At 39.4% G+C, this 27,194-nt stretch overlaps 1 protein-coding gene across 2 annotated transcripts in view; it reads right to left on the minus strand.

Moving 5' to 3' along the window:
* FGF12 (fibroblast growth factor 12) overlaps window positions 1–21,917 on the minus strand; it is a 559,619-nt gene extending 537,702 nt beyond the window's left edge. Inside the window, exons 1-3 of one of the 2 annotated variants that reach the window (XM_082729330.1) lie at window positions 21,783–21,917; window positions 21,480–21,622; window positions 19,274–19,324 (exon numbers count right to left, since the gene is read on the minus strand). Coding sequence is in view for 1 of the 2 variants with exons in the window: in XM_082729329.1 (XP_082585455.1) it covers window positions 21,480–21,492 (13 nt within the window). In the remaining variant the exon portion in view is untranslated. The remainder of the gene's footprint in view (window positions 1–19,273; window positions 19,325–21,479; window positions 21,623–21,782) is intronic. The other variant, XM_082729329.1, reaches the window with a different exon arrangement.
* Window positions 21,918–27,194: the final 5,277 nt, after the last annotated feature.

A 27,194-nucleotide genomic window follows, 5' to 3' on the forward strand; every position in this document is an offset into this window, starting at 1 on the left:
CATTTTCATACTACAAATTTAATTCTCCATACAAAAAAAAAAGTTCTTCATCCATAAATTCTCCATACATACATCTCCATCCATAAATTCTCCATCCATAATTCTCCATACATACACAAAATCTCTGTTCCACAGATACAATTGGTCAAAGGAAAAGAACTATTCCAGTATGGTCCTCACTCGTACCCTATTAAGCCACAATTCTAAAGGGTCTGCCACAGTAACTTTGTGAAATATTTACAAATAAAAAGGCTGATTTTCAAAGAATGTTAACACCCACCAGATGAATAACCCATGCAAAGGTATTAGATGAATTTAGAAAAAAGACACAACAGACACCGAAACACGAGTCCAGCAAAGTGATTTAGACAAGCAAAGGGAAGACCTTCATTACCTACTTATTTCAGTCCCCACTTTTGATCTGGGGGTGGGGACAAACCTCCATCCCCAACCCTCCAAAAAGAGGAAATTCTGGGGCATCCTGAAGAACATGTTATGATAGTCTTGGCTACCCTTCTGAGCCAACACATAAGTCTCTTTGATGGCACTCACAAAAGCTCTGTCCTCTTACAGTCGCTGAAGTCAGGGCTGTAACTGAGAACAGAATGTGAATGGGAGGAAATCTTCAGAGCAGTCTCCATTGGAGCTGACAGGCAGCCGCATTTCCGGGTTCTAACAAGGGGAAGGGGCACCCAAGGGCTGGTGACAAGGCACACGGGCAGACAATAAACAATCAAGCCCGCCGCCCCCCCCACCCCACCCTAAGACCATCCAGGATGAGAGCAACGAAGAAGACGCTCCCTTGTTTCTTGTTTTAAAAACAGCAGAGAAAATGCTTCTAACAAGGTGGAGGAGGAAGTTTTTATGCCTAACCAGATTTTGAAAGGGTAAAGATTGATAGTTCTCCTCCACAGGAAACAGGAAGTTAAGTCACAGTGAATAAGATCTATCACTTCAAGGCTGGTTATGAGCTCAGGGTGAAATCTGAATGACATTCGAAAAAGAAAGAAGGGGAAGTGGAGGCTTTGTGCTGTGTGCCTCAGCCTTCAGTCTTTAGCTGCTTTGCACCCAGGACATAACAAAAAAAGTTATAAAAATCAAGTAAGTAAATAAATATTACATATCGAAGGCTTTATAATTTTATTTATTCAATTAACTTTCTATTGCATGCTCAATATGTGCCAAGTCACTGGGGTTCCAAAGGAGAAAGACACAGTCTTTGCCTTCAAGATGCTTACAGCTGGGGCACCTGGGTGGCTCAGTGGGTTGAGTCTCTGCCTTCAGCTCAGGTCATGATCTCAGGGTCCTGGGATCCACGCCCCACATGGGCCTCTCTGCTCAGCAGGGAGCCTGCTTCCCTCTCTCTCTCTGCCTGTCTCTCTGCCTACTTGTGATCTCTCTCTCTCTCTCTGTCAAATAAATAAAATTAAAAAAAAAAAAAGATGCTTACAGCCTAGGAGACAGGTGCTGACATGTACCCAAAGAATACACTGTGGAAAGAAACCAACTCTGCAGGAACATTCAGAGGACCAGAAGAAAGAAAGATTTTTCTCAGCAGAGAAGGACCAAGAAAAACTTTTTTGAGAAAATTACAATCTAATTATTTGTAGATATAAAAATTTAATGTACTTTAGGAAGATATTATAAGATCTCTTTCATGTGTTTCTTTTTTTTAATGTTATTTATTTATTTGACAGACAGAGATCACAAGTAGGCAGAGAGGCAGGCACAGAGAGAGGAGGAAGCAGGCTCCTCACTGAGCAGAGAGCCTGATGCGGGGCTTGATCCTAGAACCTTGGGATCATGATCTGAGCCGAAGGCAGAGCCACCCAGAAGCCCCTCATGTGTTTTATTTTTAATAAGTAATGTAATTATTAGTATTGTATTACTGATAAGGAGTGAGTACTGAACGATATATTTTATCGGTCTTAGCTTCCCCACATATACCATTTGCTAATAGTTAATTAAATCACAAAACCATAAATTTAACACAATACATTACATTCTTAAGTGTTCACTAAAGACAACATTCTCCACCTTTCCAAAATGTTTAAATTCTATGTTTATACATCTGTTGTGTGCTTTCAAGACAATATAAACACAGAAAAATCTCAAAAATATATTGCAAAATAACATAACCAGAGCTCCATTTGGGAAGTCATCCCCCGAATTTGTTGGATGACTACAAGTCAATCAATATTAACACGTGCTAATAAAAGGCTCCCTGTTCTTACAATTTAAGGACAATGGCTCTGCTTTCTAAAGAACTAGTGAAAACTTCAAGCCTTCTGTCTTTCTAACATTACTTTGTGTTTTTTTTTAAGATTTTTATTTATTTATTTGAGTGAGAGAATGGGAGCACAAAGTCAGGAGCAGGACAGGAACAAGCAGACTCCCCACTAGATCTGGAGCACAGAGCTCAGAGCTGGAGGTGGAAATCTGTGAGGCCTCAATGGAGGGCTCAGCCAAGGGCTCTGGTTGGGGCTCCACTGGGGACTTGATCCCAGGACCCAGAGATTACCACCCGAGTGAGCCAAAATCAGATGCTTAAGGGAACTTGCCACCCAGGAGCCTGTCTTTCTAACATTATATGAGAGAGTTTGGAGTCCTGCATCTATGTCCAAAGCAGAGCTCCTTCATTTGCAATACTGTTTTTAAAAAATCCTCAGGGAATTTCAAAACTGTCACTTCCAGATCTCTGGAACTCAGAGCTATCAATTAAAAATTTTACTCCTATTTATTGATAACTGGGCTTTAGAGTAGGGAGTCAATACGAGTTAATGGATGGATAATTACGATGGGAATCAAGAAACCAGAGTTTCAGTCCTGACTTCACCAGGATTGAGCCACTTTTTCTCTGAGCCTCAGTTTTTATAGGTAAAATGAAAAAGCTAAAAATGAATTCTAAAGTCCCTTCTGACCCTAAAGACTCTTTTACAGTGCTGGAAAGTCAGTAACTTTGCCAGTTATGAACTGGCAAGAGGATTTTTCTGAGAAATTGCTTGAACTCTGAGAGCTGAGACACTTTTCCAGTCATGAATTTGAAGGCAGACTTACTCAGCCCCACCCCTTAGAGCCTCTAACACTTGTTAATAACTCCATTATGGCATTTACCATATTGGATCCTGAGCAGTGCCGACTGTCTTCCATTCTAGCGTGGAAGGCTCATAAGGTCAGAATCAGTCTCTTATTCAAGTTTTGCCAAAACCCAGCAATGCATGACAGGGTAAGCTTCTAATAGATGCCCAGGTACTGAAAGAATAAATAAATTAGAATGTCAAGGCAACTTAAAAAATTATCTAGACACAAGCTTGGTAGCTCTCTTAATCTTGTAACTTTTCTTTTATTAATTTATTTATTTGAGAGAAAGAGAGAAAGCACACCACAGGAAGAAGGAGAAGCAGACTCCCTGCTGAGCAGGGAGCCCGACAAGGGGCTCAATCTTAGGACCCTGGGATCATGATCTGAGTCAAAGGCAGAGGCTTAACCAACTGAACCACCAAGGGGCCCCAATCTTGTAATGCTTTCAAGCTGTGTTGCTTTCTCACAAGACTACTTTCATGATCCTCATGTTTGACAATCAAAGTATATGGGACAAAAGGAGAAGCCAGTGAGGGCACTGCTCAAAGTTCCACAGAAAGCTATCTCCAGGATCTCTGAACAGAGATTATCATCCTACAAGAGTATCTTTTAAAAGTAAAGAGACTTCTAGCTAAAGATGGGGAAAGGAACACAGGCTTTTACTTTCATTTCTACTTGAAACACCACCAAAAGTACAATAAATGTGTGTATGGGTGTGTGTGATGAGAGAGAGAGAGGAGAGAGATAAATCTACAAAGATGGAGGAAAATTGAAACAAGATAACAATAACCAAATGTTAGAAATAGGAAACCAGCTAGTCAAGATATAAAGGATTTAGCAGACCCTAGAAAGCTGAATTCTAGATCAGCAGTGGGGAAAGACAGCAAGCAACCTAACTCAGACTGCAGAATCTTCAAAAGTTTAGCCCATGGTAGCACCAGGTTTGTTGACAAGTAGGGTGGAGGGGAAGAGGATAAAATGTGCCGGATTGGTGGAAAGTTTGTTTTTTTGGTTTTTTGGTGGAAAGTTTTTTTTTTTGGTTTTTTGGTTTTTTGGGTTTTTTTTAAGATTTTTTATTTTATTTATTTGACAGACAGAGATCACAAGTAGGCAGAGAGGCCGAGCAGAGAGCCCGACGTGGGGCTCGATCCCAGGATCCTGGGATCGTGACCTGAGCCAAAGGCTCTCTGAGATTATTTCAGAGGCTTTAACTCACTGAGCCACCCAGGTGCCCCATTTTGTTGTTTGTTTTTTTTTTTTAAAGATTTTATTTATTTGACAGAGAGAGATCACAAGTAGGCAGAGAGGCAAGCCGGGGGAGGGGGGGACGCCCTGCCTAGCAGAGAGCCCGATGTGGGATTCAATCGCAGGACCCTGAAATCATGACCTGAGCTGAAGGCTCAGGCTGAGGCTTAACCCACTGAGCCACCCAGGCAGCCCCGGAAAGTTTGTTTTTAAGAAGAAACCATAACCTCAAACCCTCTCCTAAACATTGAGCATCTGGACACCTACCTTCCCCAATCCCAAGAGAACACGGGAGGTTTATTACTTGTAGAATATAGGACAAAAGTCCCGCATGCGATGGGTAGAGTAAGAACTACATTGAAAATGGGGAGATTAAGTGAATATGTATACACTGATCGCTTAGACCACATAATCCTGGCCACCAGCTTTGTTGTCCAGGCAGGGAAAAAAACCTTCCTTGAGGAACCTGTAAACATTAAGAGGCAGAACCTAAAGATAGTGATATCAGGAGTTCCACAGGTAAAAGTCCACTGTGATCACCCTACAACTGAGATTATTTCAAAAAGACCCATGCATGTATGCAGAGCTTCCAGTCCCCTTAGTTAACTCTTAAATATGAAGAAGCAATCAAATATTGATCTCCCTGATATGAAGAAGTGGTGATGCAACATGGGGGCTTAAGTGGGTAGGAGAAGAATCAATGAAACAAGATGGGATTGGGAGGGAGACAAACCATAAGTGACTCTTAATTTCACAAAACAAACTGAGGGTTGCTGGGGGGAGGGGGGTTGGGAGAAGGGGGGTGGAGTTACGGACATTGGGGAGGGTATGTGCTTTGGTGAGTGCTGTGAAGTGTGTAAACCTGGCGATTCACAGACCTGTAACCCTGGGGATAAAAATATATGTTTATAAAAAATAATAAATTAAAAAAAAAAGAAAAAAAAATTTGTAAAAAGTCTCCAACATGAAAAAGAAAAATTAAAGTAACCAGTTAAACACAAAACAAAACAACACAACCTGGGGCACCTGGGTGGCTCAGTGGGTTAAACCTCTGCCTTCAGCTCAGGTCCTGGGATAAAGCCCGCATCGGGCTCTCTGCTCAGTGGGAAGCCTGCTTCTCCCTCTCTCTCTGCCTGCCTCTCTGCCTGCTTGTGATCTCTGTCTGTCAAATAAATAAATAAAATATTAAACAAACAAACAAACAACAACAACAACAACAAAAAACAACTAGGGCACCTGGGTGGCTCAGTGGGTTGAGCCTCTGCCTTGGGCTCAGGTCATGATCTCAGGGTCCTGGGATCAAGCCCCGCATCAGGCTCTCTGCTCAACGGGGAGCCTGTTTCCTTCCCCCTCTCTCTCTGCCTGTCTCTCTGCCTACTTGTGATCTCTGTCTGTTAAATGGATAAATAAAATCTCTTTAAAAAATGTATACAAAAAAACCCCGAACAATCTAACTGGAAACAAAGGCTATAGAAGGAGATGAAAACTTCTAAAAAATACATCATTGCTATATTCAACCAGGTATTAGAAAATATTGCCTCAGTGAAATGAGACAGCATAATATAAAATCAAACATTCAAAGAAAACCAACAAATAAGGATCTTGGGACTAAAAGTCTGATATCAGAAATTAAAAACAAAACCTAATAGAAAGATTAAAGATATAGTTAAGTCCATCACCTAGAAAAGAGGGGAAAATGCCAAAAAGATGGAAAATAAAAGATAAAACATATGAAAAATAAAAACAGAAAAATAAATTCAAGATATCAATATCTAAGTAACAAGATTTCCAAAAAAGCTGGAACCAAAGCATAACAAAGAAGAAGGAGGAGGAAAAGAAGGAGGAGGAGGAGGAGGAATGGAATAGGAAATCAGCAAGAAAAAAATTTCAGGAAAATTTTCTAGATGTAAAGAATATGAGTTTCCATATTAAAGCAGTCTACTAAGTGTCAAGCATAATGGGTAAATATTAAATCACACAAAGCAAAGAATAAATCCTACAAGTTTTCAAAGAGAGAAAAATCAGTCATGCTCAAAAAATAAAGAATCAGAATGGCATCAGACCAGAACAACAAAACTGAAAGCAGGAAAAGACATTACAGTGGTGCCATTTAAATTCTGAAGGAAAATTATTTTCAACCTACAGTTCTATACCTAACCGAATTATTATTCAAATATAAGGAAAGAATGAAGGTATTTTCAGATATTGCAAAGGCCCAGGAAATTTAACTACATTGTATCCTTTTTTCAGGAAGCTAATGGAAAATTTATTCTACCAGTATAAGGGAGTGAAGAATACAGAGGATCCATGAGCGCCAGAGATCTAGACAAAGAGAACTGCAGAGATTTTCCAAGGTGATGGAAAGTAAGAGTCCAGACTCAAACCCATACAGGGAGAATCAAGGAAAAGAGTACATGTAAAACCAAGTCAGAAATTTCAGAGAGATTATTTCAAGAAAATGACCTTGATAGAGTACCTGTATGATTAAATGTCTTGAGATGAGATTTGGAACTCTGGCAGAGACTTGTAGTTTAAAAATTATGAAGAGAGCTGAGCAAACAAACAAACAAAAAAACAAGACAGCTATCAATCACAGAAAAAATACCACAAAATCTTAAGAGGAAAGGAAGCATAATCATAGCTTAACGTGGCTTAGTCACAAAAAATATTTACGTGGTTGTAATAATGTAATTAATAAATACTGATCCAACCAAAGTACCCGATGTAACAGCCCTAGGAAGATTGGGGGGATGGGGGGTGGGGGGGAATAAAGGATGTCTGTGGTGGTGAGAATGGGCTCATGAAAAGAGATGGAAAGTTCATTTCCAAGGTTCATTTCCATCAACAACAGAGCTGAGAAATTCAAAGGCAGCAAGAATAGAGTAGTATTCAAAGTATCCGAATAAATATCAAAAAAGAGTTGAAAGAGATTGTTTCTGGAAAGAAAAAAAAATGAGGGAGGAAACAAGGAACTATCTTGGAGAATATGCTTTCTGTAACTGTGACAAACATAACAAAAAAAAGAAAGAAAGAAAAGGAAGAAATCACCTCAAATTTTATTCATGAGGTATTATCTTTTTAACTTTCTTGTTCTAGAAACATTTTTGAAGGAATGGGTAGCACAGGAAGGAGCAGTGTGCTCCCGACACCCTCACAACCTTACATAGACATGATTCAGTGGCCAGTCAAGATCAAAAGAGGCTGCTCAGAGAAAAGACAAGGCTGTCCTTGCCTTTTGTCTAACTGCTCCTTATGGCCATTAGATAAAAATCATCTGCTGACCTTCAATTTCAAAATCTTGTTCATAAATCTTTCACCAGCCAGGATGAGACCTTTTCTATACAATGTGGTATTCTAGATTTCAACCATTGATTATCGTTGTCCAGTTTGACAGGAATTATCTTCCTGGAACAATTTTAAGACTTTGATCCCAAAGCAGTATCCCTGAGGGGTTACTGTATTTTACAGCTCTGTGTTGAGCTAAAACTAGAGATTCAGACTGGAATATTATGCTTGAAATTCATTTTAATAATTAAGCAAACCAGAATCCATCAGACTCAGCAAAAGCCATGGCTTTGATTTTAGGTTGTAATGAAGTAGTCTCGGGATAGTTAATGATAGCTACATTTTGTTAAGTGCTTACCATATGTCAGGCAGTGTAGTAAACACTTTAATATATTATCTCATTTAATCCTCAAAACAACTCCTTTAATATATGCTATTACTCTCTCCATTATGTAGATGATAAAATCTACAGTCAGGAGATTAGGAACCTCATCCAATGTCATCGGCTAGGAATTGTGCAGAGAAAAGTCAAAACCAAAATTGGGTTCAGAAACTTCTTCTCTAAAGAAAGATAGCCAGAAAATCAAAATTTACCATTGAAAGAGTGACAGTAAGTTTGAAGTCAAATATATTTCTCACCATGAGGCTTCATATCTTAAGGGCCAGAGGGTTTGAACAGTTTCATATAACACAGTTGCAAAATACATGTATATTAGTACTTGTGTAGTTTTTGCCCTGTCATAATTCTGAGTCTTGATAATCATTTATAGACCTTCAGGGAGCAATTTTTGAACTTGACACATTTCAAAAAGATTCTCTGGCCCTTTCTCTTAAACGCCAAACTGTAATTTTCAATGCAAAAACTTCAGGGGACTGAGAACCAAAAGTGAACAGAAGTGAAATTCACTGTTTCATTAAGCAAGGAAAGTGTCTCAGCATAAGAGACTGGCAAGAGTCATAGAGTGAAATATTGGATCATAGTGTTTCCTCTGACCATGGCAGTAGGCTTATAGGTGTATCTTGCTTTGTAAAGTGGAAGTTTTCTTGAAAAGCTAGGGAATAACTGAAGCTTTGCCAGTAGAATTATACTGTAAAAGCCCTGGGAATCTAATCTTTAAAGATAATTACATTAATTAATGTTTTTGAAATGTAAGTTATCATCACCTATAATATGTAATTTTAACAAGCCTCCACAATTTTCTCCCAATCTTTCATGATTCCTCATTCATCATATCCTGTCCCCAAACCTACCTGCTTCATGAGAGCAGACACTTGTCACTACCATATTAGCACCTGGAACAGCGTCCAGCATGACAAATAGTTGCTAGATGAATGAATCGACCAACCACTTAAAATTTTTCTAGTTGCAGCATGTTTACCAGTGAATCTATACCTCTGCTCCTACTAGTCCACCCTCTGCAATACTTTTCCAATGTTCCCGTTCCTCCCTTCTGCAAGACCTAGCTCAAATGTCAACTCCCTTCCCTGTATTTCCACAGATTATATTTCTATATCTGGTGTGATAGGAAAGGATAGAAACTTGTCATATTCATTGGTTCCTGGCCTGCTAACACCTAGCCAGAGCAATCCACACAGAAGATGTGATATTACAAGTAAATTTAAAATTGAAACTAAATTTTCCCATGCACTGCCAGCTGTCAGCTCTTCCCAGACTTCTGTTTGTGTCTACTATCTTCAAAAGCTGGTCTATGAGGTCTCCATGAGGTCAGAAACTGTCTTTTTTCATTTTTAATTCCAATAGCAAGTAATGTGCATGGCACAGATAAATGGATAAATGATTCATCCAAACACCTATTATTTGTATACATGTATTATTTGTTTACATTATTAATAATAACCAGTGTGGTTGTACTGGGCTGATTTTCTAGGAATAGTCTTGCTGACTCTTTTAAGCTATATGTTTTCTTCATAGGAATCCCACCCATGATTTTTTATTCTAACATTCCTCAAGAATCAGCAAAATAGGGGCGCCTTGGTGGCTCAGTGGGTTAAGCCTCTGTCTTCGGCTCAGGTCATGATCTCAGGGTCCTGGGATCAAGCCCCGCATTGGGCTCTCTGCTCAGTAGGGAGCCTGCCTCCTCCTCTCTCTCTGCCTGCCTCTCTGACTACTTGTGATCTCTGTCTGTCAAATAAATAAATAAAATCTTTAAAAAAAAAATCAGCAAATGGGGCACCTGGGTGGCTCAGTGGATTAAGCCTCTGCCTTCATCTCAGGTCATGATCCCAAAGTCCTGGGATCGAGTACCGCATCGGGATCTCTGCTCAGCAGGGAGCCTGCTTCCCCCACTCTCTCTTCCTGACTCTCTGCCTACTTTTGATCTCTCCCTGTCAAATAAATAAAATCCTTTTTAAAAAAATCAGCAAAATACACATTTATTTCTATCTTCAATAACAAGGTACAAGAGAACCTTGTCTACATAACCTGAGGAAACAGGACTTCACTTTAGGCCAGATAATGGAAACAAATTAGTAAAATTCTGACTTAAAAAAGGCAGTAGATTAACCAAACAATGTCACTACTCTTCAATTTTTAGAGTGTGATAAAAGCAGTATGTCTTAAAAACAACCTTTTTGGGGCACCTGGGTGGCTCACTGGTTTAAGCCTCTGCTTTTGGCTCAGGTCATGATCTCAGGGTCCTGGGATCAAGCCCCACATCAGGCTCTCTGCTCAGCAGGGAGCCTGCTTTCCTCTCTCTCTCTCTCTCTCTCTCTCAGCCTGCCTCTCTGCCTACTTATGATCTCTGTCTGTCAAATAAATAAATAAAATTTAAACACACACACACACACACACAACTATCATTTTGAACCATACACCACAGTTGCATGGCATTCTGGTATCTCCAACCAGAGAAAAATAAGAAAAATAAGTGAGCATAAATTAGGCAAGATAAAGAAAAAAACTCCTGATGGCAGCAAGGTCAGCAGTCTCAAGAGAAGGGAAGAGTAGAACCAATTCTAGACACATCATAGCTCATGTCAAAGGAGGAAGAAGGGAATGACAGGGGGAGGAAAGAATATGGCACTATGAGTAAGACAGGTAGCAGTTTCCAACATCAAGCAGGGATCCTGTCATGTATCAGGAGTGTTCCTATGGTGTGAAGGACACCAGAAGCTGCATCTAGTTCCCTAGAACCAAGCTAACATGGTAATGGGGAGTTTGAGATACGAATCCAGCCCCATTCAGGAACAGAGGAAGTAGTGAGCTTAAGGGTCAAATAATAACCACAAAAGCAATGCTCTTGTTATTGAGAACTGATTTTATGCTTGGTTCCTTATATATATTTTCCTTCCTTGTTCCATTAACTTAAAAGAGATGTGGTACAAATGAAGAGGCAAAGACACAGAGATAGATCTGGCCCAAGGCAAAAGCATTAACAAGTTGCTATGCCTTATAATCTTTCTACCATACCACTGAACTTCCCAGATAAGCAAGACAATTATTCGAGGTGAGGTAAAGAGGAAAAAAAAAAAAAAAAGGAAGTTGTAACCCCATGCTTCCTTAAGCCGTTGGGTTTGGAAGTCAACGGAAGGCACACTGGAGCAGAGGGCTCTTTCTCATACCCACCTGATAGCACGCAGGAACTCCAAGAGATTCCCTAAATCAGCTCTCGTTGGCCCCGGGCTTGGGGGGAGACTGAGCCTACGGAGATCAGGCTTCCTAAAGGTTAATGAAATGTACACATTTCATATGAGTGTGCACAGCTGAGCTAATTTTTCAGCAACAATGAAAGGTTAACTGACTTACCAGACTAGAGCAAAATAAGCCTTAGACGTTCAGAAGGGGTTAAACTCACAGACTAAGAAGATAGTCTACCACTTCCTAGCTCTGTGATCCGGGCTGGATACTTTAAGTCACTAAACCTGGTTTTTCCACTCCCTAAAATTAGAATAACAATAGTGTCTGACTCACTGTATTGTTACTAGGATTAAATGAGTCAATATATGTAAAACACAGCACTTGGTACAGAGCAAAAGCTACATAAGCATTATTTCAAAAGACAGTAATCTCTTCGAATGTTCTATCTTCCTTTTGTTGTTGTTGTTGGAGAGAGAGAGAGAGAGAGAGAGAGCAGCATGGGCTGACCCAAGCAAGCATGGGCCTGCACAGGGGTGAGGGAGGGCCAGAGAGAGAATTCCAAGCAATCTCTAGAGCATGGAGACTAACCCGATGCTTGATCACAGGACCCTGAGATCATGATCCAAGCTGAAACAAAGAGCCAGACCCTTAACCCACTGAGCCACCCAGGCACCCCTCTTCAAATGTCCTTTCAATGACTCATGTGAATAAAGCATAAAACCAAGAATAGAGAGATTTGCTTGAGTTCAGTCTGAGTAGATCTGTTTAAAAGTTTATCACCAGGCTCAAATACCTAGTGGTCCTTTGTTTTATTTAAAAACAAACTTAAATATTAGTGAAAAATTTAAAAATGGGGAATAGATCCTTTCAAAATCCAATTATCATTACCCAAATATTGCCATTTCTTGCATATTAATATCTACTCTTTGTCCATGGACATATAAATTTCACATTAATATAATCGGTACATAGAACCACGTCACTGGTTTTTGTAAGTACCATCATGTCATGAGTATTTCTGATCATAGCTCATGTTCATCAACACATTCCTGTTAAACACTCCAACCTCATCATTATATTTCATTCTTTGTGCAATAAAGAAATTTAGCTTATTAACCATGAAACTCTTAGACTTTGGATCACTTTCATCTGAAAGCAAAACTGTATCTTCTATCTAGAATGATCAGTAGCCAATCAAATATCAGAAGAGATAGTTATTGGTTTTTAAATTGTTTGAAGATTGAAGGACTAAATGCAATTATTTTTGAATAATATATTACTGCTGATTGAGAGCTAAAAGAAAATCAAATCTCCTTCTCTTATGTCACTAAAACACTCAGCACTTGGACACTTGGATCCCTTGCATTATTCTTTTAGTCTTTACTTTTTTTTTAGTGGTGAGGTGCAGTTAGGTTGGGAGAAAGGAGAAAGCCATATCTACCAAATCAACTTCACATATGACTGATGTATAAATAAACTAATCTTAATTGTAAAGAAGACACATGTGAGGTTAAAAAAAAGTTATAAAACCATAATGTACAATCTGCTGAGCAAACATGTCACTCAGCCAAAGAAATAGGAGAGACCAAGGCACCAACCATAAATCCTTAAACAGAATTTAATCCACTGTAGTCCCTACATAAATACCTCACAAATGCTGGTTCTGACAATCCCAGAGATTAAATGAATCTTGCCTCTACTCCATTCATACTTCACAGATGAAAAAACAAGACCAGAATAAGAAGTAACCAGTTCAAACTCATCATGATTTGGGGTGGGAAACAGGACTCAAGTCCAAATCTTCAGACTCCCCAGCCAGGGTCTTCGCCACAAAGCCCCCTCAGCCCTCACATGTCAGACATACCCGGGGCTATATTTGGCCATGATCATGTAATCTACAAATGCCAGGCACATAGCAATTTCTCTTCCTCATCTTAGTCCTTTCTGACTTGGAACCAAGTTAATTGCTCAGCTCAGTTACAGACCCAGTAATGTTAGTCACACAACTCACAGTATTCCAAAACTAGCTCAATCCTACAGCACGTCCTTAAAAATTAATGTGGTAGTTATGACCACCACATTTTATTTTTCATAGACTTCAAGTCTAAAAAGGATGAAGTAAAGGAAGATTATATACTAGCTGAAAAAGCAGTTTCTTTTTTAAAAAATAGAAATCAATAGGCAAATAGAGTTAAAAAAAAAAAAAAAAAAAGGCGGCTTAGGACACTGAGCTCCAGAGACAAGAAGGAAGAGATTGTTCTCTCAATCTCTCAAGAGATTGTCCCACCACTGAATACAGGGACTAGAACCTGAATCCAGGTTTTCTAGCATCTAGTTTAATACTAGTGTTGTTGTTGTTTTAAACAAAGTCTTTACTTTTTTGTTTCAAGTTTGTATTTAAATTCCAGTCAGCTAACATATAGTGTAATATTAGTTTCAGGAGTAGAATTTCCTGATTCATCACTTACATACAATACCCAGTACTTAAACCACAAATGCACACCTTAATCCCCAGCAGCCATTTAGCCCATCCCCCCGCCTCCCTCCCCTCCTGTTTGGTTGTCTCCCTTGCCTCAATATTATTGAGGGTTTGCTTTATTTGCATCATCACTTTGCTTTTTACGCTGATGCTGATGCAAAGCCTACTGGGAAAAAGTACTTAGGACATCTCGTTTTAAATCATTGGTAGACTTGCAAATAAAGTGTGATTTACATGGCAACCTTTTTCTTGACATATAGCAAATATTCTCCTTTAAATCCAAGAAGAGAAAAAGAAGTAAATCAAATTCAATTTTAAATAGTACTAGAAATGTTAAAAATATTTTGAAATGAAAGTGCTTTAGGAGAAAACTGCATAAGTAATCTAATTTTAAACTTAGCAGATTTTAACAATTAGAATAATTATGTCACTTTTTTTTGGAAGTCAGAAACATATCTAGGTTTTTGGTTTCCAAAAAGTTGAAAAGGAATGTCCCAATTCACCTAGTGTTAAGCTCTGCTCAACCTATTTGCATGTTATCAGTATTTGCAGATTAAAGGAAAGTCTGATTGTTCTACATGGGTGAAAACGGTAGGAATGAGTGGGGTAGGGAGAGATGGACACATTATCCGCAGATTGGCATTGCTGCTTCCTCCTGCCTCCTGGCCAAGGGAATCTTTGATATGTTTAGTTATTTTCTGAATGGCCTCTGAAAGCTTCTGGGTGTGGTGTGGTGTTATGTTGTGTTGTGTCGTGTTGTGTTGTGTTTTTACAGTCCAGTGCCTTTGGGCTGCTTCTCAGGCTATTGGCAGTCCAGAAACAGGAGAGAAACAAAAATCTAACCACTGAATAGCAGCTTCCTTCCCTTCTTTTGCAGAGTTTAAAGACCACTTTCAATTATCTGTGCTCTCTGAATCAGTGCTTGGGGAGGGGGGGTCTTTTGGCTAAAAAGCCAATATATGTTTTGAAAAAAAGAAAAATGGTCTGTGGAGGAGCAACAGGTGTCCTTTGGGACTTCTTCCAAGGTGCCATCAGGTTCATCACGCCAATAAAATACCACCAGGGGGAGGGAGTCCCACATTCCCAAAGACAAGGAGACAGAGACTGTTTCAAAAAGTAAATGGAGAGGGGTGCCTGGGTGGCTCAGTGGCTTAAAGCCTCTGCCTTCGGCTCAGGTCATGATCCCAGGTCCTGGGATTGAGCCCCACATCGGGCTCTCTGCTCAGTGGGGAGCCTGCTTCCCTTCCTCTCTCTCTCTACCTGCCTCTCTGCCTACTTGTAATCTCTGTCAAATAAATAAATAAAACCTTTAAAAGAAAAAAAAGTAAATGGAGAGAAGAGCCAACTAAAATTAGAACTATAGGCAGAGATCCTGGGGGGGGAGGGAAGAAAAAACATCCACCATGTTCTGAATGCAAGGATGCTAATGAGGAGATGAAGACAAAGATATTGGGGGAAATGATGTGTCTTCTTAGCCTCAGACACTCACCATCTACTGACCTGTCTATTTGCTATCCCAAGCCTGTAGTACAGGAATTAGGTCTCTTGTCTACACGTCCCTCTCTTAACACTATAGATAATAATATTCGAGATCCAGGCAGTAGGAGTCCTTAGGGTTCCTGATAAAGGATTCAGGTGCATGTTATGGTTTTATAATTCCCTGTGGCTCATCTATTGACTCATAATGGAAAGTGAATACCTTAATCATCTAAGGTGCTTTATAAATACCCCAGTCCCGTGTCCCATGCACTCTCAATGACTCTGATGTGTACCTCTGATGGAGAATGCTATTAATCATCTGATTTCACGTGGTCAGTGTCTGAAACCCATTCAAGGTGTAATACTGGACCTAATGCATCTCCATCCCCAAACCCACACGATGTTATGTAACTGCCTCACGACTAAGTCCCAGCAAAACAGAGACAAATGCAGATGTCTGAGAAATTACTACAGAAATACCGAATATGCACAAAAGGAATGGAGATGATTTGTTGAGCATCTTTATGGCATATTTGCTGCTAAAGCTACAAAGTTGGCGAAGGACCAGTTGTTCCACTCCAGGATCTCAGTTCTCATGAAAAGACAAACAGCTAATAGTACCAATAGACAATAATTCTAGGGAACTCTACCTGCTTTACTGCTATAAGTTTTATCTCATAATCATGATAGTATGGTATGGGGCTTGAGGTGGCTACAATAATTCTTATTTTATTTTATTATTTATATTATATTATGTTAGTATATATTATATTATTTATTTTATGTACTTATTATTTATTTTATTATTAATTAATTCTTATTTTACAGAGAAACAAAAATAAGATGAGTTGCCTAAGTCACTTAGTCTTTCTAAGCCTCTGTTTTTTATCTCTAAAATGAAGTTAAAATGCCTGACCACAGGGTTTGAAGGGCAATGATATATATTAAAAGCCCTCTGAAAGATACAAAGTATCTCATGAATGTTATTTATGACTGCTAGTATGTAACAAGTCAGAAAATCCAATATACCACAATTGGCCACTTAATGGGTACAGAACACCATGCCTAATAGGGTCAGTACATCAGAAGCTTAAAGGCAATAACAAGACAGAGATAAGGAGATGACACTCCTGACCACCTCTAGACTCATTCCCAATGCTAACAAGCCTCATGATAAGCACCTAAGTCAGACAATAGGTTACTAGCAAGGGAGCTGGTCAGTCAGTACCACTTTTAGAATACTTAGCTTGAGTTCAAATGTTTTCCCCACACAACAACTTTGTGTCGATAAACCAAAGGAGGAACAAAAGGTAGGCACTGTTGCTATGAAATGTTAAAAGCCTCTACAGAAGCCACAATCACTGGAAGACTTTATTCCAACCATTAGAACTCTGAAAAATGAATGAGGAAAAAACACACCATGTTGGAAATCAACAACTCTTGGGCCTGTCCATGTACCCCAAGACTGGAAGCTTCTAGAAAGCAAACCAATACACTATTTCTTTCCCCTCCCCTGCATTTAACAATGTGCTTGGAATAATGCAGCAGCTAAATAAATATTTTAAATTGAATGAAATGAACTTCCTTGAATATTGAAGAATCAGGAGACTCAGAGAGGGAAAATGATTTGTCCAAGGTTACATATTAGAACTGGGTAGGAACACGGATCTCCTAAGCCCAATGCCTATTCTAGATGCTTTTCACTGCCTTAAAGTTTTGCTTATCCCACCACAATGGCTCAGAATTTTGGATTCTTTTCTAACCACAAAATAGCTTTTCTTAAAATCACTTCCCCTCTCTGCTAAACTAGTTACTTCATATATATTTCCTTTCTCTCCTGCAGAGTGGACCACCCTGGTTTCTAAGAAATGACTGTTCTATGCCTTAAATACATTGGTTCAGGCCCCTGGTTCGACTCTAATGATTGGTGTGAAACCCAGAACAGAGGTGAATCTTCACTGGGAATACATGCGCAGTTCTCTACAGAGAAAGCAGGTCACGTTACTGAGTTCTGTGGTCTGAAATTAAACCGATGTTTTTGGTAGCCAAACATCCTTCACCTTTTCCAATGTACCATCTCCTGGATGCATGAACACGGCATGGTAAACTAAGTAAGACCATTCAATTCAACACATGTAACCTATGGGAAACAAAAACATTTTGTCTGAAGCCAGCAGCTGGGTAGCTGCAGGAATGTTAGGTTCAAATGATGCCCACAGGAAGGTTAATCTATTAGTAGAGACTTGAGAGGGAGATCTTTAAGACCGGAAATTGCATCTTAATGTTCTTTTACAGTCTCAGGAGTAAGCACACTGAGAATATACCAGGTGCTCAATAAATATTAATTAAGTAAAGAACACAAAAACTGCAATGCTGATTGTAGGAAATGTCTTACATGGGGGACAAAAAGGTACTTAGGTCATATAAAGTATGCCAACAAAGTACTAATTAGGTGTGAGGGAGGTAAGAGAAGATTTTATGGAGCAAGGGGTACATAAAATGAATCTCAAAAGAGTTGAACAGGGACATATAATCATGGGAAGAGGCTAAGGCTATATTCCCTGTAAGACATACCTTGATTTAAGCAGTCTAACATCACACTAGTCTGGGTTAATACCAAGGAGGTGGTTAGAAGAAGCTCAGATTGAACCTACAGAATAAGTGTTTAAAGATAATCAGGGGTTGAAAACAAATGGCTTGAGGAAAAGCAAGAGGGTATTTAAAAATGAGTCCATTTTCTGATCTATGAAGCAAGGAATTTCTTATCATCTCATCTCCATTCTTTCCAAAACCAACCAAAGACCTTGAACATAATCACATATTTAGGAGCTTCCGTATTGATTCGAGGATATCACATCCTCTATACTGATCTGGCAGTCTCAGATACAGTCAGTTCCCTAAGATCTAGACCAGTGCTTCTTAAATTTTAATGTGCATGTGAACAACCAGCAGATTTTCCTGAAAGACCTACTGGATTCAGTAAGTCTAGGCTAGGGCCTGAGTTTCTGCGTCCCAGATGATGTTAATACTACTTGACTATGGGCTACACCTTGAGCAGCAAGGGCCTAGGCCAGTGGTTGAGTCTGACCACCCATTAGCATCACCTGGGGAGCTTTTTAAAAATACCTACACTAAGGTCCCACTCCAGAACCAATTAAATTAGAATGTCTAGAAGGGTTCCCTAAGCATCTTTATGCTTTCAGTGCTCCACAGGTGTTTCTAATATGCCAGCCTGAGGTTGAGAATCTAGCTTAACAAAGAAAAGATGTGGTGCAGGCAGAAAAGGAAAAAAAAAGTAGAAGAGAGAGAGCGGGACAAAGAACCGCTTTCCTGACACTTAATCAATGCGTCCCAAACTTAATCTGCATGTACATTACCTGGGGATGTTGTTAAAAATCAGATTCTGACTCAATAAGCCTTTTGTGGTTCTAAAAAGACCAGTTTTCAAATCACATTTTGGTTATCAAAAGTCTAAATGAGTGGCTCCCAAACAATGCCACACCTGGCACCTTAAAACAATCAAACAAACAAACAAACAAACAAACACCTGTGCTTCTCTCACCTCAACATTATGATGTCACTGGGATGGCTTTGGCAGGGCATAAGGATGTTTAAGAAGCATGCCAGGGAATACTAATGCACAGCGAAGTCTGTGAACCAGTACAAGGCACAAATTCTGTCAAAGCTGGTCAGACTGTGTACCAACCCAAATCTTTGAGGTGATATTAATTACCATGTACATAAAAATCTCTAAAATTAGATCTTGATTGATTGTTCAGTCTATTGATTCATTTTCCTCTATTCCTTACCCTAGATGATAGGAAGTGATGCAAAGTACTAAGTAAGGGGGGCAAAAATTTTTTATCTTATTTATAAATGACATGTTCTGCTTGAGACTCTGGACAAGTGTTCTAAGAAACGTTTTTCAAATGTTGGAGGTAACATGAAGGATGTCAAAGGCTGGCAATGAGATTTAAAGTTAATTGGGCCATTTAATTCTTTTATGAAATGGAGAACTCTTGAACCTTCAACTGAGTCATGCAATAACACTATTTGAATCTGTGTTAGAGTTCAGTAGAAAAAAAAATTTTTTTTAATGTACTTACATTTGAGAATGTCTTCCTAGAATTAAACTGAAATCTGCTGGGGGAAGAAGTCTGCACATGACAGCATAAAGTATGAAAGACACACAGATTAGAATAAAATATGGATACACTCCTCTTACTATACTCTTTCTCTTTCTTCTCGAATAAAAATTTCAAGTTAGCTACCATTGTTAGCTGTGCCTTTTGCATCAACTGAGAAAGTGAGGACAATGTTTAAGTAATTAGCCATTCTTAATATGATCACTACCTGGCTAATTCAGTGTTATAAGGGAGTCTAAGAACTAAATGTATAACTACTTGCAATGTGTCTTTTACCTGATCCAGGTACTTACGCTACCTCTGCAAAATGACCACAATATTGGCTTGGGGCAAAATTCTTCATTGCCTTTGGGTCGGTGCTGTGAATCACGCCTGTATCACTGCACTCTGGATTGGCATAGAACTTCAGGCCTGATTCTTCTTAGATATATTTTTTTCTCTATTCCAAATTCCCAAGACTAGCAGTACTTAATAGCTAGAATACTACTGTTATCGATCCGAGATATAAACCACCTGGAACTCTGAGTGACAGGTATCATATTTTATGGGCAAAGAAGGGAAATTTAAAAAAAAATATATCTCCAAGAGATAAATCCTCTTTATATCATGGATCAAGAATTAGTGTATAAATCGGAGGCAAAAGTGTTACTAAGAACCCTTGCCAAATAACCAAATAGCAGGTGTCATCTGAGTACAAAAAAACTGCTTTAGAGTAAAATGATACTTTCTCTGTTGTTAACTTATGTGCCAGAAATACTTAGTCAACTAGGATATTACAGACCTCTATGAGTTAAAACTGGCTTCTCCATTAAAAATGGATTACACAAGAGAGTTAATAAATATATGCCTCGTGTATATGGAGACATGGATCCTCTCATGTATGTACATCACTGTCGATCATAGAAATGCCCATCAGCAAATCATAAGAATAATTTGTCTACTTTGAAAATTGCCAACCAGTCTAAATCCATGTCAATTTAGTTCTCTTCACACTGTAAGTCCTCACCTAGGTTCAAATACTTAAGCCTTCTAATGAAATACTTAAAATACTTTCTTGAACACATACCTGCTATCATTCAACACTTCATTTTTATTAATCAGCTCAGAAATAGGTAACCCACCACCACTCCCTGATTCTGAGCACATTACCACGATGACTGACATGCCCGGTTTAAAAATAAAACCTTGTTTCAAATATAGCTTCTCGAGTTCTGGGTAATGAATATAGTTTCATAAAAGTTGACATCATTTCTTCTGATTTCACCAGAATTAAATACATCCAATGTTCCTACTGGATATCTGACCACATCATTCAAGGTTCTTGCAACCTGGTGGGTGTTTTAAGGGGGAGGAAGAAGAGGAGGAGGAAGAAGAAACCTGCATAGATGGAGTTAAACCCAAAGGATCGCCAACCTTACAATTCACAAAAATTACATTCTGTTTATGTGTGTTAAATATGCCATCACAAGTTGATTTTTACAGTTCATTTACCAGTTCGTATGCGTGTAGTATACAGATTTGCTTACGAGGAGAATATTAATGTATACATGTCCAGAACTAGTAAATGCATCATGCATGGGAGCCAAGCAGTACTGATACACTGTTCTCCTTAGAGGTCAGTTCTAACGCACACTGTTTCAAATAGACCCAATTTCTCTGCTGATATATATTCAAAATGCAGTAGGATGTGGTCATACACGCCCAGAAATACCATCTTTATGGGGTGGGGGTGGAGAAATCCAAACATTTTTTATAGCAATGCATTATTGGATATCAGATACGAACATGCCTGTCAGCAATCCTAAAGCAAATGAAATATCTGTATTCGAGCCCATCCATTCTATAGGAAAGAAACTGCTTTACCAACATCTCTCTCCTCCCCCACCATCTAAAGACTCTCCCCCCACCCACCCAAAAAGAAAAAAAAAAAAACTCATCACACTTCACTACGCAACTGATGGAGTATTAAACACTGTCTTCCAAGCGGTGGGAGTTAAAAAGAAGTCGCCTTCCTGCCACACTCCCCGGGTGCTGCAACGGACATAGCATCTCCTCCTATCGACCTAGTATGATGCTCTCTCCCCAAGCACTGCAGTCCCCTCGCTGAGGACTGCCCTGGCCACACGCACATGCAGCGGGAAGTCCCCCGATGGGGACAACCACATACCTTTGCTCTCCATTTCGGTCCCTTTCGAGTGCTGGAAGTTCAATGGAAGTTGGCCGGAAGATGTGGGCCCGCTTCAGATTCCCAGAGCTGGGAAGCCAATCTGATGATTTCGCCCGTACTTCCTTCCTTCCCCCTCAGGCTTCCTGAAAGATGGGATTTCTTAAACCTTGAAGCTGCAATCAGCCACCAAAGGACACTTAGCAGCAGCAGCAGCAGATTGCCTTTACAGGGGATAGGTTGAGACGCGCATCTGGTATTGAAATGCATGCACGATGCCCGCTCTTTTTTTTTTTTTTTTTTTACCTGGGTCTGGAAGCTGCGAGCAAGAGCTGTCCTCCGAGCGTGGTGCTGCAGGTGTAGTGACAGATCATCCCACTTTGCTCTCTGGATGTACAGCAGATTTGCATGGGCGCTGGCACGCATGCGCAGGGCCTCCCACCTCCCCTTTTCGCCTCCTCCCGTTCCCCCGCCCCCTCCGCCTCTCTCCCCAATACGGTCCTCAGTTATCCCAGTTGAAGAGCTGTAGCATTCGGTCACAGGGAAGCGCTGCTAAAAATAAACGCCGGACCGGATTTTCCTTTGCAAACTAGAAAATGGATTGGATTGGGATTGTGCATCAATCCCAAACGATTTTCCAGGATAGATTATGGAAGCCTTACAAGAGGCTAGGGTTTCTGAGCTGGGTTTGGTTTTATAAAGAAGCAGAAGGGGGAGAAGAGGAGGAGATTTATGAATCCTATTCAGTGGTCTTAAATTGGGATTCTCAGTTGCTGCAGTAACTTTCCAGGTGTATGTTTCCCCTTCCTCTACCCACTTACCCGACTTTATATTTCTCTTTACATTCCCCTGTTTGTTTTGTTTTGTTTTGTTTTGGGGGGGATGAGGTGGGAGTCATCCTGGACCTATTAAAGGTTAATATTCTCCCGCTTCTCTGCTACTCAGATTCAGAGTTTGCTGGCTTCCCTGAGATCTCTTTGGCCTCCCCTCAAAACTGTTCGAAGAGGCTTCAGCGCTTCTAAAGTTCTCCCAACAAAGCCCCTGAAGACATTGTGAGGTGTTCTTTTTAGCTTCTTTTCAACAATCTACCAAGAAGCAAAGTCCCCTAATATGGGGAGTCACCTTATTGATAATATGTACTTTAAAACTATGCATGTAATCATCATCCAAATGCAGAGGAAGAGAGTGTTTTTCTTGTGTGAGGTTCTGAGGGAAGGTTGCAAAGCCAAAAATCCCTTGAAGTACTACTTTTCTATCAGAATATTTTAAAAATAGTATTTTAAACAATACTATATATTGTTTATCTGCAAAATGTTTAGTTGGGAAAAAATGTTTATTATCTTTTTCTTTCAGTAGTCCAAGTTATCCTGAGAGAAGACTCTCTCCTTCACAATAAGTCTTATTCTCAGGCATAAAAACAAACCTAAAACACTTTGTTATCTGGAATGGTTAAGGAGAGAGATGTGCGGATAAATCACACACTCCAGATTACACAAAGATCCCTCCACAGTTAAATTCTAGTCCCAATTTTCAATACCTTGAAATACAATAAAATATACTCCCAATAAGAAACCTGAGGTAGCCTATAATTCAGGCTTCTGGTGATTCAGACAGCATCCTGGGATTTTCCAATGCCTTAGGGCCATGATTACAAATATTAATCATGAGGGTTCAGCCAAACATGAACATTTATTAGTGGAGGACTCCTGCTGAACGTGAGAAAACCTGCCTGCGTTTAGCACTGGGGAGTTAAAACTTGAATGTGTGGCATTGCAGAGCCCACAACCTAGGGTCTATTAATGTTTAGGCTTTTCTATTGCATGCCTAAGTAAATACATGGAAAAATCAGAAAACTCAGGGTTTCTTTAAAATTTGATAGTTTTAGGAAGTAGAGAAGAGTGATAGTAGAGTCAATTGTTCCTTAAGAACAATTACCTATTTCATTGGAATAAATAATTTCTGCTCCTAACACTGTACCCATTACATGTTCTTTCCCTCTCAAAAGTTTCAGGAAAGAAGATACCTTTAGAACCATCTAGACACATCCTTAATATTTACCACTTTACAAATGGAGAGGCAGGAAGAGTACTTGGCTTGGTAAGAGTGACATACTGGAGCTGATCAGGCTCAGAACACAAGGGTCCTGCCTAGCTGACCATCTACTCCAGGATGATTTTTTTTTTTTTTAAGATCACAAGTAGGCAGAAAGAGAGGGGAAACAGGCTCCCTGCTGAGCAGAGAGCCCCATCCATGCAGGGTTTGATCCCAGGACCCCAGGCTTTAACCCACTGAGCCACCCAGGCGCCCCTCCAGGATGATTTTTGTATAGCCACCTCCCCATTATCTACAATGAAAGGAAACAAGGAAAACCTCCTAGTTCATGAATTTTCATTATTTCTATTTATAGTTTTTAAAACCCAGATGTTTTATTAAATGGAAAATAAAATCTAATGCAAAATCTGTGGTCTGACATTCGAGACCTTTTTATTATCTGAATCCAAACTACCGTAAAGGCTTCTCCAAGCCTAACTCCTAGACAATATTTGCTGTTACCTTAAGCAAACTTCAAGATTTTACTTTTTTGTACCTTTACTTACATAGTCATTCTTATAATACCTTCACCTCCTGACACCAATAACCCAAATGGCTACATATGCAAATCTTACATTTTCCTCAAGATTATCTGAAAGTGTTCTCTATTAAAAGTAACAGTGTTGGGCGCCTGGGTGGCTCAGTGGGTTAAGCCACTGCCTTCGGCTCAGGTCATGATCTCAGGGTCCTGGGATCGAGTCCCGCATCGGGCTCTCTGCTCAGCAGGGAGCCTGCTTCCTCCTCTCTCTCTGCCTGCCTCTCTGCCTACTTGTGATCTCTCTCTGTCAAATAAATAAATAAAATCTTTTTAAAAATAAATAAATAAATAAATAAAAGTAACAGTGTTGCTGTATCTTTACCTGTCTTCAATCACTTATAATTACTTATATACATATCTCATTTCTCTTCCCCACCCTTACTAAAAAATAGGTTCCTGATTCATCTTGGTAGTATATAGTATCTTGAATACTGGAAACACTAATAAATGTTTGATGAATTAATAAGTAGTATACATGTTTCTGTGTATATGACATTGACTATGGGCATTTTGATAACAAATAATGATGACGATAATATTGGACTAACATTATTAAAAGCTTCTTATGTACCAGACACTATTATAAGGATTCCAAATGTTTTAGTTAATGTTATCTTTGTAAAACTCCATGAGGTTAGTACTGTTATTATCTGTGTTTTAAAGATGAGCAACCAGAGTCACAGACAGGTTAAAGTATGAATAAAACATGATCTCTGCCCTACAGAAGCATAGAGCTTATTAAAGGTGATAGAAACATAAATGATTTTAAAAGATATGGTAAGGTATAAGGTAAAGATTATCACAGGTATAGTGGGAGCACAGATGAGGCTGGGCAGTTAGCCAGACCATAGCTTTTAAGAATAAGAGGCTAGATGCCTTCAAATATCTCGTCGTAGAAAGAGAAAGAAAGAAAAGAAGAGAAATCCAACCCCTCTCCAAAACACAAAGTGAAAAAGGATTTAAGGACAGAAGTACTTTCTGAAAGTGTTAATAAGAAATCATTTGACCCAGTTATAATGAAATTGTTTGATGATGAATTTGGAAGAGGGGAAATACACAACTAGCCTGACAATTTGTTATTTAAAAATGCCAAGAATCGGGTGGGACTAGATCCCTAATATTGGGGTTTCCCATTTCACCATCAAAAACTGTCCTAGTTCAGACGATATGTGGCCATATCACTTGTATTACACAACTGAATGAGAGTTAACACCACCGATATTGACATTCCAGCCTAATTCTGGTTAACCCATGTAATTGATTGGCTATGTATGCATATTCAGTTTCTCTAGCTTTGGTTCTTAGTAGAATGTACAGAAACAAAATAAATGATTGAGTTAATTAAAAACAATGTAGTACATTACAATTAACAATTAAAGAGCCTTGCTAATATGTCAGATCAATTACTGGTTAGCATAGATTTTCCCCCCCATATATTCACTATGTTCTTCCAGAGTGCTGAATATAAATTGAGAGGAATTTGTGGCCTTTTTTGTGCTTCATTATTTTCTTACTATTCGTCTTTTATAACTCATGATCTATTACAAAAACAGCTGGGGCACCTGGGTGGCTCAGTGGGTTAAAACCTCTGCCTTCGTCTCAGGGCATGATCCCAGACCACCACCCCCCCCCCCAGCATCAGGTCCTCTGCTCAGCAGGGAGCCTGCTTCCCACCCCCCCAACCCCCGCCTGCCTCTCTGCCTACTTGTGATCTCCATCTGTCAAATAAATAAATAAATAATCTTTAAAAAAAAAACAAAACAAAACAACTAACACCTGACCCTTTAGAACTCTTTTTGGTGACAATATTGAAGTCAACTCACCATTATAAATGAGTATTCACTGCAAATTGGTTACAGTCTCTATTGAGGGTATCAGTTCCAAACTGCCACCAGAGTGTAAGCTCCACAAGGTCAAAGGCTATGTCCACTTGTTCACTGTTGTATCTGCAGCATCTAGAACAGCATGTGGAACTTAGAAGATTTGATTTAATACCTGATGAGTAAATGAATGAGTTGGATGAAATAATGCTTTTTCCATGGCCACAAAGCCAGTTTACTTGGCAACTGAAAACCATCAATCAGCAATCCTGACAGTGTAAACAGGATCACAAGTGACCGGTGAGGCAGCAAGATTGTCACAAAGCAGTTAACGAATGTGCTCAGTGTCTACTCTTTGGCAAAGACCATAAATAATCAGGTCTAGGTTTAAGTATCTCTTGTACTGGCTAATAGGAGGGCCATGCCTTCACAAAGAGCCTAGGAAGTTGAAAGAAATTAGTTACAAAAGAAGGAGGAATAAAGTAGATGACAGAAATTTCAAAGGACAAATAAATGATGAGTCAGCCTGGCAAAGCCATGTGAGAATAACGATGCTATAGAAATTAGGTAGCATCTCTCAGAAGGCAAGCCTTTCTTGATTACCTGCTGTGTGTGAATTTTTCACTCTCTTTCTTGGGTGAAGGTGAAGTAACAGTCTTCCTAAGAAGAAAATGGTAAGTGATAAAGTATCAATAAAAGTAATTCTTGTCGCAGGTGTGTAATGGAGGTAAGGAATAGTCTATGAAAGATGAGAAATGGCAGAAGAGTATATAGGTCATTGGGATGTATTTTGCCCAGGAATCACCCATCCACATGCTTTAACATTGATTTCTCAGGGGACTATTAAGAGTCTAAAGAGAATTGCGGAGTAGTGAGGCAGAGTAATGATGCATGGGTAAGGCATCTGGAAGCCAACTGACAAACGTTTTTGACATTTCTTGTTAAGGAGTTTGTCCATTTGACAATATTAGGACTTATACACAAGCTATCAACTGACAATTTCAAGGACCATCTGTTACACTGGCATAATGCCCACTTAAAATGGGGTGTGCCAATCTCATTAATGTTTAGGTCCCAAGTACACACAGGTTGAAATGATCAGTCCAAATAGAATATTGAAAAACAACACTTTTCAACCGATTGCCTTTTTTTTTCCCTTTTGGGGATAAGAAATCACATGGCAAATGACATGCAAAGGCAACTTCTTAAATCTTATTGGAATCATTATGAAAACTAAGCCAATAAAAGGAGACAAAATGTATACCAAGC

This window comes from Mustela nivalis, assembly GCF_964662115.1.
Source record: "Mustela nivalis genome assembly, chromosome: 1".
NCBI classification, from domain to species: domain Eukaryota; kingdom Metazoa; phylum Chordata; class Mammalia; order Carnivora; family Mustelidae; genus Mustela; species Mustela nivalis.